The sequence below is a fragment of the Diabrotica virgifera genome, chromosome 1 (genome assembly GCF_917563875.1).
Source record: "Diabrotica virgifera virgifera chromosome 1, PGI_DIABVI_V3a".
Classification (NCBI taxonomy): domain Eukaryota; kingdom Metazoa; phylum Arthropoda; class Insecta; order Coleoptera; family Chrysomelidae; genus Diabrotica; species Diabrotica virgifera.
The window spans coordinates 204,584,215-204,599,282 of NC_065443.1; the positions used below are offsets into that span (position 1 = coordinate 204,584,215).

The following is a 15,068-nucleotide window of genomic DNA, read 5'->3' on the forward strand; positions in this document are numbered from 1 at the left end:
TGACACGTTACACTTTTCATTGTTGTAACCTATAAAAAAATAGTGTTATGCATTTTGGTGTTAACCATTTCGGTACTTTCCTGGATATGGGGAATGAAGATCCTTTAGATATTATTAAGAAAAGAGAGACCTTATAGACGTTTAGGTTAGGTTATTATTATATACTTGTTTATGTTTACGTTCAAAAAGTAATTTTCAATGACAGTACGTGCTCTTTGTTTCGGAATAATAAACGTATATAGAAACAATAACAGCAATAAAACAATAAATAGACTACAGCTGTTTCAAACTGTTTCAAAAAAATAAAAGTTACACAGTGTATGTGTGAGGTATAAAAGGGTGTAAAACATGGGAAAGAATAAGAACAAGAAAGAAAGAAAGAAGTAATAACAAGACATTAACATATTTATAAAGAACAAAAAATATTCTTCTTATAAATACTTTGGACCAAAAACAATTTTGTTTCTTATCTTCTTATATAAACTTCATTTATGTAATTAGTAAATACCAGAGGAAGATTTTTTAATATATCACTAGTATGTAAGTACAAACAAAAGTTTTCTATTCACCGGTACTATATGATAGTATACTCACTTATTTCTGGCATCTTCGAGTCCATAATCATGATGTCCATTGATGTTCATGTTAAACACAAAAACCACATAAACGAATGCCTTCTAAAACAACCAACACTAAACGTCGTTCAACTGCCCACAAAGATTATGATAAAACAACTAGTACTTAGTTGAAAAAATTTTATACCCAGCGAGAGAAAATCAAACGCACTCTACCTCCACTCTAGTAATTTTAATACTGTGAACTGTGAACATACACAAAGCAGATACGAAAACGAAGTGAATGTGTATGTATGGTGTGTATGTGTGTGAGTAGAATCGTGGTCTCGGAAAGTATGGCGAATAATAATCGCTAAACGCGATCGTTTTATAGAAAGGGAGAGATAAACGAATTAAATTTATTGTATTTTCAGAGGTTCGCTGAACGAGATTATAGGGAAACTTTTTGTTTCTTTGGGATTGGTTAAGTTGATGCGCCATCTCGTGAGACTTCAAATATATACGTACCAAAGAATGAAAGATATAATGAGATAGCAATAGTAGATAAATTTTGCACAAAAACATGTTAATAGCAAACTCACGACAGCGATTTCGGTTTATAAGCGCCATTCTTAAGTGATACATTTTATAATACTATGGTTTGTTTTTAAACCAGGAGTAATTCAAATTTACCGCGCCGTAATGCTTGTTTGTAATTGGTCCAACTGCAGGCAAATTTACTCCACTGTTATGAAATTTTGACACTAGTGACATTTATGAAATTTTGACACTATTGGCATTTCATAGGTTAATTAAGTTATATCAGCGATTTTTTGTGTTTCCTGCGTTATTCCTTGAATTCTTAGATTTTTGGTCTGCTTTTATATAAAAAGCAGTTGTTTTTAGAACTCTTTAGCGACGCGCAACGTAATAGTATAATATAATATTATGGATTACTGTCGAAAGCCGATATGATCAACCAAAAAAGAAGATGTATTTGGTGATTTTTCTAGTGACTTTCTTGGGTGTCAATCTGTCTTTTTAGTTTACTCCTCCTGGTTTAAAAACAAACACTAGTGTAATAAGAAGTGTAATATTATACTAAAACTTGCCTATAGTAGGTTCTTTAACGGTAAAATATTGCAAAACCTCTAAATTTTAAAGAACCGCTTGGATTGACACGAAATTTGGCATACACATAGCTAATAAGTCAAAGAAAAAAAGTGATATTGTGCCGATGTGTGCTTTTGCCCTGGGGGGTGAGTTTCACCCCTTCTCGGGGGTGAAAAAGTATATGTCCAAAATAAGTTCGGAATTCGATAAACTGACTAATTCTAAGCAACTTTTGTTCTATATAGTTTTTTCACCAAGCCAATACTTTTCGAGTTCTTTGCGAGTGAATTTGTTCATTTTTAAACAAAATAACCACGTTTTTAGACGGTTTATCGCAAATAACTCAAAAAGTAAGTATTTTGTCGAAAAAAATATTCTTAATAAAAATATAGTTTATAAAAAAGTGAAAAAAATGGTGCATTTAAGTTTGTAGACCCAGTACAAGCAAAGTTGTAGCTAATGAAAAGTAGGTTCTTATTCGTCAAATTCCAAATCGAATATTTCATCGAGAAATAACCAAAAAACGGAACACTTTTCGGGGAACACTCATTTTAACTTTTTTAAAGTGTTTGAAAAAAAGTTTATTTATGCTTTTTAAAAAACTTCTAACCTTAAAAGTAAGTGAGTTATGCTCAAAATATTGTTGGTACCTTTTATTTTTTGGTAAAGAGGATAGCGAAAAGCACCCCTAATTAGCATATCAAATAATATTAATCGTTATCGCTTCACAAGTTACATTACTTATTTATTCTTTATACATACGATCTGTAAGTCTCAGCGGTTCAAAGTGCTTTATTCTAAGAAGAACAAAAAAATACACTTTCTTCAAATAAACTTTTTTATCCGATGCCTAGATTTTGTGTCATCTTGGAACTACTAAAATTTTTTAGTTCATTAGTAGTTCCAAAATGACACAAAATCTAGGCATCGGATAAAAAAGTTTATTTGAAGAAAGTGTATTTTTTTTGTTCTTCTTAATGGCGGTACAGGCTCGTTTTTTTAATATTGTATTTAATTACAGAGTAATTTCCACATATTAATATATTTTTCAAATTGGGCTCTGTACCGCCATTCTTTATTATATTACGAATACGTGTGCCAAATATCTCGAAAAAATATTCAAAATTACAACCGCAATCTTGGAACGCGTTTTGGCTACCTGTTGATCGCTACTGTATCACCTTAAGAAAATCTTATGGATGTATTAATCTTGCTATGCAACGGATCAAACAAGAAATTAAATACGCTGAAAATAATAGGAATCTTTTAAGTAGGAAAGTTTATTAATTATTGTATTTCAAACCTATGTTGAAATAAATTGTAAGCGTAATAATGACAGATAACAAAACATTTAAAATTTTAAAGCCCATCTGACAATCATCTCATCTTTCTCCCGAAAATTCTCCTCTGTCATGTATCCGAGGGTTTGTGATCGGCCGTATGAGTATGTTTCTTTTTTACCGGGGCAAGTTGGTGGCCTCACCATCGAAACTTCGCCTTTCGTCTTAGGCTTTAGCTTGGACGGCTAGGGCTATTCTGCCGTTAAGCTGCTCGATCCACATAACAGCAGCACAGATACATCTTGAAAACCACCTTGTCTATGGAAAACAGTAAACTCCATATCATATTAATTTACACTCCAGACATAGGCAAACCGGAAAATTTAAACAAAAGATTTTTATAATAGTTTCCAAGATGCAATGGACAGGATACAGAGAAATGAAAAAATAGTAATTCTTAATACAAGAACAAAAAACGCTGGACGGAAGGGCCGCCCGAGAACTTTATCGTACCGATCTATTATCGTTATCGTACTAGATACTGGCATTCTATAAAAATAACAAAGTTACTCGTTATTTTGATATTTTAGAAACACCTTGTATACTTGAAAATATTTTATGGTTCTACGCATCATTAATTCCCGCATTTGAGAAAATGTTCGGGGACACACTATAGATTATTGCATAAATCAATGAAATATTAGTCATACTTTCATTTCAAATTAGTCCATTTTTCTGAGAAATTAATAGTTTACAATATTTGCATTTTACTGCATGGATTGTAATGAAATTTTGGGAGTAGCCCAAAGCCCAATCTCCTAATTCAATGTCTATCCTATATACTATGGCGCTTTTATCATGGGGGCGGTTCTCACCACTTCTCGGGGATAGAACATTTTTATTTTCGAATTGCATGGAGCAAAAGGAAGAATTTTAAGAAAATTTAAAAATGCGCTCTATAATTTGATCTTATTTTTTTCACCCGTCCAACTTTTTGAAAGTAGAAATAACACTATATTAAGAGGTATTGCAAAAGAAAAACAATGCATTTAAATTCTGGTGAATGAGGGGTTAAATGTATGTACTTCCCATTTTTCCTTAAAGTACATTAGTCATATATTTTTTGCACCATACCTCGCTTAGTTTGAATGTAACCGACATTTAACGGCATTTAACATGCACCAAAAAACAAACTCTTTTTACCTACCATATCTCTTTTTGTATTATAAATAGAAAATTTACGAAGGAACGAATCTCTTTGCTATTTATAATTAAAAAAAAATTTATATAGTGTTTTTAGTTTGATGCATAGTTTTTAAGGTATTCACAAAAAACCGTCCGAAAACGTGTCATTTTTAAATGAAAATGGCCAATTTTCAACTACGCATAACTCAAAAAGTATTGAGTTCTCAAAAAAAGTATAGATCAGTTTTTGCTTAAAAATAGGTTCTCTAGCCACTTCCATGCTTATTTTGACCAATAAATTTTCCACCCCCTTGAAGGGGTGGGAATTGCCCCAAGATAAAAGCGCCATAGTATATAGGGTAGATTTTGTTTCTTGAGCGATTCCCTACTTACTGTGAAAATATCAAGTACATCGATGTAGTAGGATGGAATTCGGAGCGTAATACCCTCATTGACTGCCCTATAATAATGCTCTGCTATGATCGCGTGAGAGGGGACACACACAAGATTCTAGCAAAATTTCAATTTTCTGTAACTTTTCGAGTTTTTAAGTTACAGCAACGAGTTTTATGTCATTGGAAAGATAATTTTACATTCTTTCAAAATATGTAAAAATATACAGGGCGTATGTAAAAAATTAAGATTTTTTTTCATTTTCGGTCAAACCGGAAGCCATATTGTAGGTAAAATTTATTGTGCTAATAGATAACAAAGCACTATATATGTCTGCCAAATTTCAAATTTTAGTTTCTATTACAGAGGTAGTTACGGGCACTCGAATATTTTTTTATAAAAAATTCATAACTCCCCTCCTATGAGGAGTTAAGGAATCTGACCAATGATATTCAATTTACCGAGAGGATATAAAAAATATTTAAAAAAATAAACAAATTCCTTGGAGTCATTTTTGAGAAAATTTAGTTCAAATTTATGTCAAATTTTGACCCCTTAAATATAGGCAACCCATAACTTTTTCTGAAAAACGATAATATTATTGTTATAGCCCCATCTTTAGGCTATATAAATGTTTTTTCAAATTAAATTTATCTTAAACAAGTTTTTAGATTGGTAGGGAAATGTATCGGGTGGGCGGTCGGCCATGCTGGCCGCCATTTTGGATTTGGAAATGTCAAATTCCGTATTTCTATTTACCTATCAATGAGCTAACTTTAAGTTAAATTTCATTCGTTTCGGTCAAAATTTGCAAAAATGTGCCCCAAATAACCCCCCTATTTCGGCCCCCCTTTGAGAGGTTTTTTTCAAAAGCTTAGTTTCTCGACAAAATTCTCTTAAACTTACTCATACCGAATTTCATCGAAATCGGTCCAGTAGTTTTTGCTGGGCGGTGGCGACATACGTACGTACATACGTACGTACATACGTACGTACATACGTACATACTTCCGACATGTTTTTTTTATTTGCTTTTTAGAATCAGGGGTACTCAAAACGTCGAAAAAAAGTGAAATCTGAAAAAATTTTTTTGCACGATCCTATAACTTTATCTATTATACTCATACTGCGTATGTAGTACGATAAAGTAAAATAACAGCATACAGAATATGCAACAGCGATTTAACGAAGACACGAAGAAACGGCAATGAAAAAGAAGAGCATCAGCTACAAAATACTTAGATACAGAACCGGCCGTGGGAGTGCCAAAAAGCATTATGTGCGACTGGAAAAAGCCTGGATCTGAAGGCAACATAACTCTTACTGGGAAAATATATCCGGGCAAATATATAACAATATAGCATCAAAGCAATTTTAACTTCAAAGACTCTTGCTCGAAGCAGTTGGATGGAACTGCAAGCGAACCATTCTCTTATATTTATTCACCACTCAAGACATTTTTCTCCTCTTCATGTGCCCCGAATCTTACTTTGCTTAATGAACTCTAACAATTAATATTTACCTTCATATGCATATCTCTTTTTGTTTCTTTACCTCTAGTTTATTCATGCATTGTTTGTCTAGCGTTTACACCTGTACACCATGCAACAAGGCTGAAAGACGTATAATTTTTTCCATCATATTCGTATCAGTACGAGTAGGTTCCGCTCCAAAGTTAGGTTTTGGCTAAAAAGTGTTTCTTATTATTAAATACATCCTTATTTTGATTTCCCGTTGGTATTCATGTTTATCAGTTAACATTTTTTGTTTGTACAATTGTAGTTTTGTATTCGTATATTTGAGGCCTATATAGTCAAAACCTACTAGATCCATTTTTTAAGGAAAAAAACCTTAAAAATTTAAAATTTCCAAAAAGTAACCGGCATTTATTAATCAAAATGGCATCAATAAATCTCCTAAAATTGCAGACTAATTTGGTATAAAGTCCTTTTTTTGCATGTCCCTTACATCTTCAGAAATTTGTACTTTTAGTTTGGATTTAGCAGATTTTGATTCTGAGCCCACATAATAGTGTCCATATTTCTCATTTTCAACTGCTTTTAGGCGCAATTAATGCACTATTTTGCATTAAGTAGGTATTGAACTATTTTGATAGGAAAACATACAACATATACAAGAAAAAGAAGTACATATTTCATTGTTCATAAAAGTATGGACAGAGCAGGGTTTGATCCTAACATCAACATTTCAGTGGTATTTTGAAGCGGATTTAGAAGGTTTTGAGCCAAGAACTTATGCCTGTAGATTAATAGATATTTGAATTTTGAAACTGTGGAAAAAAAATGGAAAACGAAAAATTTAGGATTTAGCAGGTTTTGATTCCGATGGCCTCATTTATTCATTACGCTTCACGTACGCTTGTTCTGCGAATATCTGGACTTCTTGTATGGAATATTACAAAATGGGGTGGCTTTTAACTTTTATTCCAGTGTCCTTCTCACGGGTGTTCTTAATTATTTCTTCTGAAAAAATATTTTTCTTCTTCTTTAAGTGCCATCTCCGCGGCGGAGGTCGGCAATCATCATAGCTATTCGTATTTTAGAGATGGCTGCTCTGAAAAGTTCATTTGATGTACATCCGTACCACTCTCTCAGGTTGCGCAGCCACGATATTCTGCGTCGCCCTATGCTTCTCTTTCCTTGAATCATAATCAATTGGAGCAAGCTGTATCTCTCTCCACGTGAAATATGTCCGAGATATTCCAATTTTCTTGTTTTGATGGTATTTAGGATTTCCATTTCTTTATGCATCCTTCTCAGAACCTCTTTGTTTGTAACGTGTTCTGTCCACGATATTTTCAGAATTCTTCTGTACACCCACAGCTCGAATGATTCTAGTTTTTTCATTGATGCAGCATTCAAGGTCCAAGCTTCCATTCCATAAAACAGAGTCGAGAAAACGTAGCACCTAGCCAACCTAACTCTTAGCTCCAACTTCAAATCTCTTGTGCAGAGCACTTTCATCATTTTGTTAAAATTTGCTCTAGCCTTTTCTATCCTGATTTTGATTTCCTGTAAGTAATCTCCTGTGGAGTTGATCATTGTTCCAAGGTATGCATATTGATCGACTCGTTCGATATTGGATCCGTTGATGACGAGATTTTCGTTATTTCTTTGAGTTTTCGATATTCTCATAAACTTTGTCATCTTGACATTCATTGTTAGCCCATATTCTTCTCCAAACTCTGCTATTCTGGTCACCAGCCTCTGAAGATCCCCAATATTTTCAGCTAAGATGACAGTGTCATCCGCATATCTAATGTTGTTAATGGGAACTCCATTTACCTTTATTCCAGCTGTTTCACCATCCAGAGCTTTTTTCAAGATCTCTTCCGAGTAGGCATTAAAAAGAACCGGCGACAACACGCATCCCTGTCTCACTCCACGTCTGATTTCAATTTCCTCCGACAGCTGATCGTTAACACGTACTTTTGCTCGTTGCTTATAGTATAAATTCGATATAATCCTGAGGTCATTGTAGTCCAGCTTCCTTGATTCCAGAACATGCATTAATTGTTCATGTCGTACTTTGTCAAATGCTTTATTATAGTCAATAAAACACGCATATATATCTTGATTGACGTCCAGGCACCTTTGTATAAGTATGTTAAGTGAAAAAAGAGCTTCACGAGTTCCCAGGCCTTTGCGAAACCCAAATTGCGTATCATTAATGTCTATGTCTAGTTTATGATATATTCGGTTATGGATGACTTTCAGTAGCAACTTTAGCACATGGGACATCAAACTAATGGTGCGGTAGTCGCCGCATTCTCGTGCGTTTTTATTTTTAGGGAGGCAAATAAAGATCGACGTCAACCATTCTTTGGGTAATGTGCCTGAGCTATAAATTTTGTTGAAGAGTACCACTAAAATATCAATATGCTGCTCATCTATAATTTTTAAGAGGTCGATAGGAAGCATGTCAGGTCCTGGGCTTTTTCTGTTCTTCATTGTTTTTAACGCATGTATTATTTCTTCCGTTGTAATATATGGACCTATTTCTCCTGAAGTAAGTTCTATGTGTTCCAGGTACCCTCTTTCATCATCGAACAGTTCAGCGATGTATTCTGCCCAACGTTGTACTTTCTCATCGGTCTCTGTTATAGCGACCCCGTGTCTATCCAGAAGTGCACCAGTTAGATTTTGCTTTCTTAGTCCAGCCATTTCTTTGACTTTCTTATGTATTTCTTTTGCCTGCTTTATCATCTTCCTTATCTCGTGGTTAATCTCCCTGTATTTATTGTCATTTTTGTTCTTATATTGTCTCCGTTGTTCCATCATATTCAGTATCTCGTCATTCATCCATTCCTCTTTTCTCCTTGTGGAAGTCTTTAGTATATCTTTACAAGGTTCTAGTATGCAATGTTTTAGTTGCTCCCAGTGCTCGTCAATGTCATTGGTGTCTATGTTCAGATCTCTACAGTTCTTAAGCAGTTCGTGTTGAAAAACATTCTTTTACGTTGGGTTCTTTAAGCTTGCTTATGTCTATTGTAGCTGTTCTCTGATTTCTTTTAATATGTTTAAGTGCGAGTGTAATTTTGGCGATAAGTGGGTTGTGGTCTGAGGCCACGTCTGCTCCGGGATATGCTTTTACGGCTTTAACAGCATTACGGTATCTTTCGTTTATCATAATGTAGTCTATCTGGTTCCTAACTACTTTCTCCGATGAATCTGCGGGCGATCGCCACGTATACAGTCGTCTGTTGGGTAGTTTGAAAACTGTGTTTGTGATAATGAAGTTTTGCTCTTGGCAAAATTGTAGTAGACGATCACCTCTCTCATTGCGATTTCCCAGACCATATTTTTCTACACATTTTCCGCTTTGCCCCTTTCCAATTTTTGCATTGAAATCACCTAGGACTATCGTGATTTCTCTGCTTTTTGTTTTTTTCAGTGCTTCTTCGATATGCTGGTAAAATAATTCTAGTTCTTCTTCATTGGCATTCGTCGTAGGAGCATATACTTGTATCAGGTTCAACGTGGCGTGAGATGTCTCTAATTGTAGTAACATTACTCTTTCTGAGATGGGGACAAACCCTTTCACTGCTCTATTAGATATTTTATTAACAATTATTGCCACTCCGTGTCTATGTAGGTTGTCATCGCTACCTGAATAATATATTGTAGCTTCTGCTGTTGAGAAGCAGCCTGAGTTAGGCCACCTGGCTTCACTGATACCCAGTATATCAATATTCAACCTGTTCATCTCTTGAATTGTGAATTTCTTCTGAAAAAATATTTTTGCGTACTCTAATTTGTTGTTCTTTTTTAAAAATATGTATTTTCAACAGACGACTTACGAGACTGATGGTCCTGTGTTCGGAACGTTGCTCTGCGCGAAACTTTCTATCACAGGTATCTCTTTCGTCCACCAATTAGTTGTGTTGTATTTATAATAAAATTTATTTACTCTACATTAACATAAAGACAACTTTGATTAATAATCTTCAAACCGAAAAAATTCTCAGAACTGTAGGGCTACACAGATTCACGAAGAATTTGGATGAGTAGGCATATAAAAAATTATAATCTTTTCATTTAAAGTAGAATAAATTTTTCTGATGATGAGAATTCCATGGATACAAAAAGTTTCTAACAATGAGGTACTTCGATGTATGAACAAACAAAAAGAATTACTAAGAATAATCAAAGAAAGAAATATACAATACTTGAAAAGGAAGTACGACAACAAAGCTTAAAAGCAAGTAAAGCGGTGGGATCTCTTAATGACACAATCTGGAAGAACAAACACCTAAGACAAGACACAAAAGCAAGAATGTATAAAGCAGCAATTAGACCTACATTGACATACACGCGGAGTAAAGATCTGATACATCTAAAATGAGACGACTACTAGAAACAACAGAGATGAAAATCATCATCATAAGTGGCTCGACAATCCGTTGTGGATCTTGGCCTGCTCACAAAGAAGTCGCCACTCCTGTCGATTACTGGCAACTTCCCTCCATCTTCTGACCCCTAGAATTTTTAGGTCTTCTTCAACATCATCAATCCATCTTCTTCGTAGTCGTCCTCTACTTCTTGTACCGTCTGGTTTTGAAAATGTTAATCTCTTAGTGTATCCGTGGTCTGACATCCTAGCAATGTGTCCAGCCCATCTAAGTCTCTGCACTTTAACGAATTTCACAAAGTCTGGATCGGTGTATATCTGATACAGTTGAAAGTTGTATCTTCGACGCCATAGCCCATTTTCATTTACTGCCCCAAAAATCTTTCTCTCAAAAATACCAAGTCTTTCATCACTTTGAGATAGGGTCCACGTTTCAGCTCCATATATCAAAACCGGTCTTATTAAGGTCTTGTATATATTGAGCTTTACTGCACGTTTTATATTTTTATTTTTTAAATGTTTATGGAGACCGTGAACAGTTCTGTTTGCTATTGCTATGCGTCTTTTTATTTCATCGCTTGTCGTGTTTATTGAGTTTACTAGCGATCCAAGATATGTGAATTCCTTGACTTGCTCAAAGGTGTGATTGTTAATTTGAATTCTCTGTTGGATATTTCGGGAGTTTTTAGAAACCAACATATATTTGGTTTTTTCCTCGTTTACTACAAGTCCTAATTCACTTGCCGCGTCCGCAAGCCTTGTAAAACACTGCACCATGTCTCTCATGAGATGAAAATACTTCGACGAATATCAGGGAAAAGTCTGTTGGATAGGGAGAGAAGCGAAAACATAAGAAGATCATGCAATGTAGAAGACATAAATGGATGGGTGAAAAAACGGAAACAGGAGTGGAATGAACACATGAGTAGAATGGCAGAGGATAGGATAGTACGAATAGCACGAGATAAGTCACCAAATGGACGAAGAAGTATTGGCAGACCAAGAAAAAGATTGTGCGATAATTTAAACAATTTAGGAGGCTAATATTGAAGAAGAAACAGGCTTTAAAGCCTACATAAAAGAAGGAAGAAGAAGAAGAAAAATGGTCAAATCATATTGGAAGGTAGAGTACAGGACAAAGGGCAAAATATCAGTAGCAAGGCGCCAGAACTCGTGGCTGAAAGACCTGAGAAGTTGTTTTGACCGCTCACCTGCAGAAATTTTTCGTGCAGCAGTTTCCAAAACTACAATTGCCATTTGGATCGCCAACCTTCTAAAGGAGACGGCGCAATGAGAACACTTTACACTTGAAAGTAGTAAATTGTGAGAATCTTATCAAGTGATATTTTTAGACTAAGTTCGATCACCTGATGATTTCATTCAAATAAAATAGATCAATCAATTTTACTATCAGTATATAAAATTAATAATGATATTATGGATCATTCGCCTATGGATGCGTTTATTTTTAATTTTAGACGAGGCGAAAACGGCGTGTTCGTTGGAAAAAATATTCCCATGAGATTTTTTGTATAATCACATTTGTAATACACCCCAAAATAAAGTTCAAGAAGTCGGCCACGAGAAAAGTGGTCCAATTTTTTTTAACAATTTTTTTAACCAAATTGCAAAAATTGTTATTTTTGGTCTGGACAATTTTTTTTAGATTTTTTAGACCATTCTGGACAAAAAAGATCTCTTGTAATTTTTCTCTAAATTTAATGGTTTTCGAGTTATAAGTAATTTAAAATTTGAAAAACGCAAAAATGGTAGGGGTCGACAAGACAAGAATTCTTGTCTTGACATCAACTTCTTGTCTTGTCTTGAGAAAAAATCAAGAAATTAAAAAAAAATCTTGTCTTGACGTTTTCTTGGCATCTTATATCTTGTCTTGACTCAAGAAATTTCAAGATCTTGAAATTTTTTGATTACCCGGTTCGGTGATTCCCCTGCAGCAAAGAATAATTATGATCAGTAAGTTCTGTCATTATCTGAGTAGCTTTAAAACACTTTCTTCAATTCTCGAAGGGAATAAATATTGCACACTCCCATTGGCGGTAATTGGAGTAAATTTACTTTTATACCAACTAGAAATGAGTCGCTCAGAGCAACAGTGGCCTAACCCGAAAAACGAAGTTTTGAGATAAATGCAATCTTTGCATTCGTATTTCAGTTATGCTTATGGGATGGCGCTACAAATTTTGTAACGCCATTTAGGCTAATATAGAGGTAGGTTGTGTAAACCCTTGTTAATCCGAAGATTTAATGTTGCTGCTTTTATTGATATATTAATATAAAAATGCTCAATTTGTGGCTTAGGCCACTGTTGCTCTGAGCTCCTCAAATATGGGCTCATGAACTTAATAATAAAATTGATAGAGACGCTACCGATGAGCAATTAATCTACTGCATTCAAGCTGCGAGAGATAAAATACTACTGAAACACTCAGTACCGGAGCTAGGGTATAAGGTGCCCGCCTGCAAAAGTAGGGTAGGCGACCTTCAGTTTTTTTTTTCAATTAGTATTTTGTATAACACCAGAAGAAAATGCCCCCCAACAGGGGCGCCCAACTGCAGTGCATCCCTTGCAGGCCCGTTATCGCCGGCCCTGGAAACACTACAACAAAACTAATTGGATACACTGCAAAGTTCTTATTTTGAATTCTCGGCATAAAGTAGAGGCATTTTCCTCTTCATCTTGAGGAAAGCTTCTATAATCAGAGGTAGTACAAAAATTTGAACAAACATTTAAAGCTAACTACTTTAATAAATCCCAGAATGATCTACAGAATCCAATACCAGAGCCAGTACTTAGTCTGCAAAAAAGAAGATACCGAATTTGATTTAGATATTACTTACCTATTTAAGAAAGCTGATAATGATAACTTACAATCTTGGAAGTATGACATTGAAAAATGCTTAAATGAGCCTAAGTCAGAAGATTCTGAGAATATACTTGATTGGTGGAGAAGATACGAGAAAAATTCTACCCTTCGTTATCGAAAATGGCCAAGGATTTTCTCGGAACGCCAGCAACATCTGCAGCTATTTTCAAGAGCAACTTCAATAACAATGACAAGAATTGGACTAGGCGTTGACTCCATAAGAAGGGCTTTTCCATTCCGATTTATAAATGTGCTAAATTTGTTATTTAAAATAAAATCTAGTTTTTTAGTAATGGTCAAGATATTTCAAGATTTCTTGTTTTCTTGACAAGAAATCTTGGTATTGACATTAAATTTCTTGTCTTGTCTTGAAATCTAAAATTACTTCTTGTCTTGATCTTGTCTTGAAATCAAGACAACATCTTGAAATTTTCAAGAAGTTGGCGACCCCTAAAAAATGGCCATGTTTAAGACTTAATAACTCGGTTAAAAATTATTATTATGAAAGTCAGAAAGTGACTAAATCAAAGTTTAAAGCCCCTCCTACATGATCCTGAAGAAATTTGTGTCATTAATTTATTACTAAGCTGTTCTTCTTAATTATTAACAATACGCTGTAAGAGCGTATTGACGCGGCTGTAAATGTGAGTGCGAGTAAGATGCCCCATTGGACTGCCGGAATGGCATCTCTCTCGCACTCACCATAGACGGCCGTCTAATACGTGCTGGCGCTCATTACTATTACTTAAAAATAACAGCTTAGTAATAAAAGTATGACAAAAATTTCTTCAGGATCTTGTAGGGGGGCTTTGAACTTTGATTTAGTCACTTTCTGACTTTCATAATAATAACTTATAATCAATTTATTAAGCCTTAAAAATTTTTAAGCCATTTTTCGTTTTTTTTTAATTTTAAATTGTTTATAACTCGAAAACGATCAACTTCAGAGAAAAATTACAAGAAACCTTTTTTGTCCAGAATGGTCCAAAAAACCTAACAAAAATTTTTACGGGCCAAAAAATATTGATGTTTACAATTCGATTAAAACAAATTGTTAAAAAAAAATTGGACCACTTTTCACGAGGGCGACTTCTTGAACCATATTCTGGGATGTCTCACGAATGTGATTATGCAAAAAAATCTCATGGGAATATTTTTTCTAACGAACCCGCCGTTTTCGCCTTGTCTAGTTAATTAATTAAAAAATTATTTCGTTGTATGCAGCTGTTTAGTCGTTTCGTCACGTAGGTAGAAGCTACCGATACATTTTTTAATAATGTAGATGTAGATTAATGACACAGTTTCTAATTTTCACATTTACAACTGATGTACGTCATTCAGTTTTATGATTGATTATTTATATACCGAATTCAAAATGAATTATTTTCACATAGTAAAGATTGGAGATAAAAATAAATAAAGGACCTCATCAGCACTTTTCTTATGTAAAAGTGGTTTCAGTTGAATTGGCTGAATTTTTGAGAGAGGTAGCTTTGGTCCTGCTGATCAAAAGTTTTCAGTGCCTTAAGACTTAGAAATCAATTGTTTCTGAGTTACACAGGTTCAAAATATCGGTTTTCAGTCCGTTTTTCAAAATATGAATTTGGAAACGTACCGTACGCAGGGCCCCCGTAAGAACTACTGGCGCCTGTGTGCAAAAAAGGATTATGGCGCCCCTTGTCATTTTACAGGCATAGGTATTTTGCTAATGTTTTTTTATTTATTTTTTTGGGGTTTGGACAAATAATCCCCGGACCAATAATCCCGGACAAAAAAATCCCCACAAA

The 15,068-nt window shown here is 34.6% G+C and overlaps 1 protein-coding gene across 3 annotated transcripts in view; it reads right to left on the reverse strand.

Moving 5' to 3' along the window:
- The window catches only part of LOC114335071 (cytosolic purine 5'-nucleotidase), a 176,565-nt gene that overhangs the window by 82,030 nt on the left and 79,467 nt on the right, over positions 1 to 15,068 (reverse strand). The window contains exon 1 of one of the 3 annotated variants that reach the window (XM_028285227.2): positions 595 to 900. The exons of the other annotated variants lie outside the window; for them this stretch is intronic. Coding sequence (XP_028141028.1) covers positions 595 to 644 — 50 coding nt within the window. The 5' untranslated portion in view covers positions 645 to 900. Of the gene's footprint in view, positions 1 to 594; positions 901 to 15,068 lie in introns of those variants that run through there. 3 annotated transcript variants of the gene reach the window in all.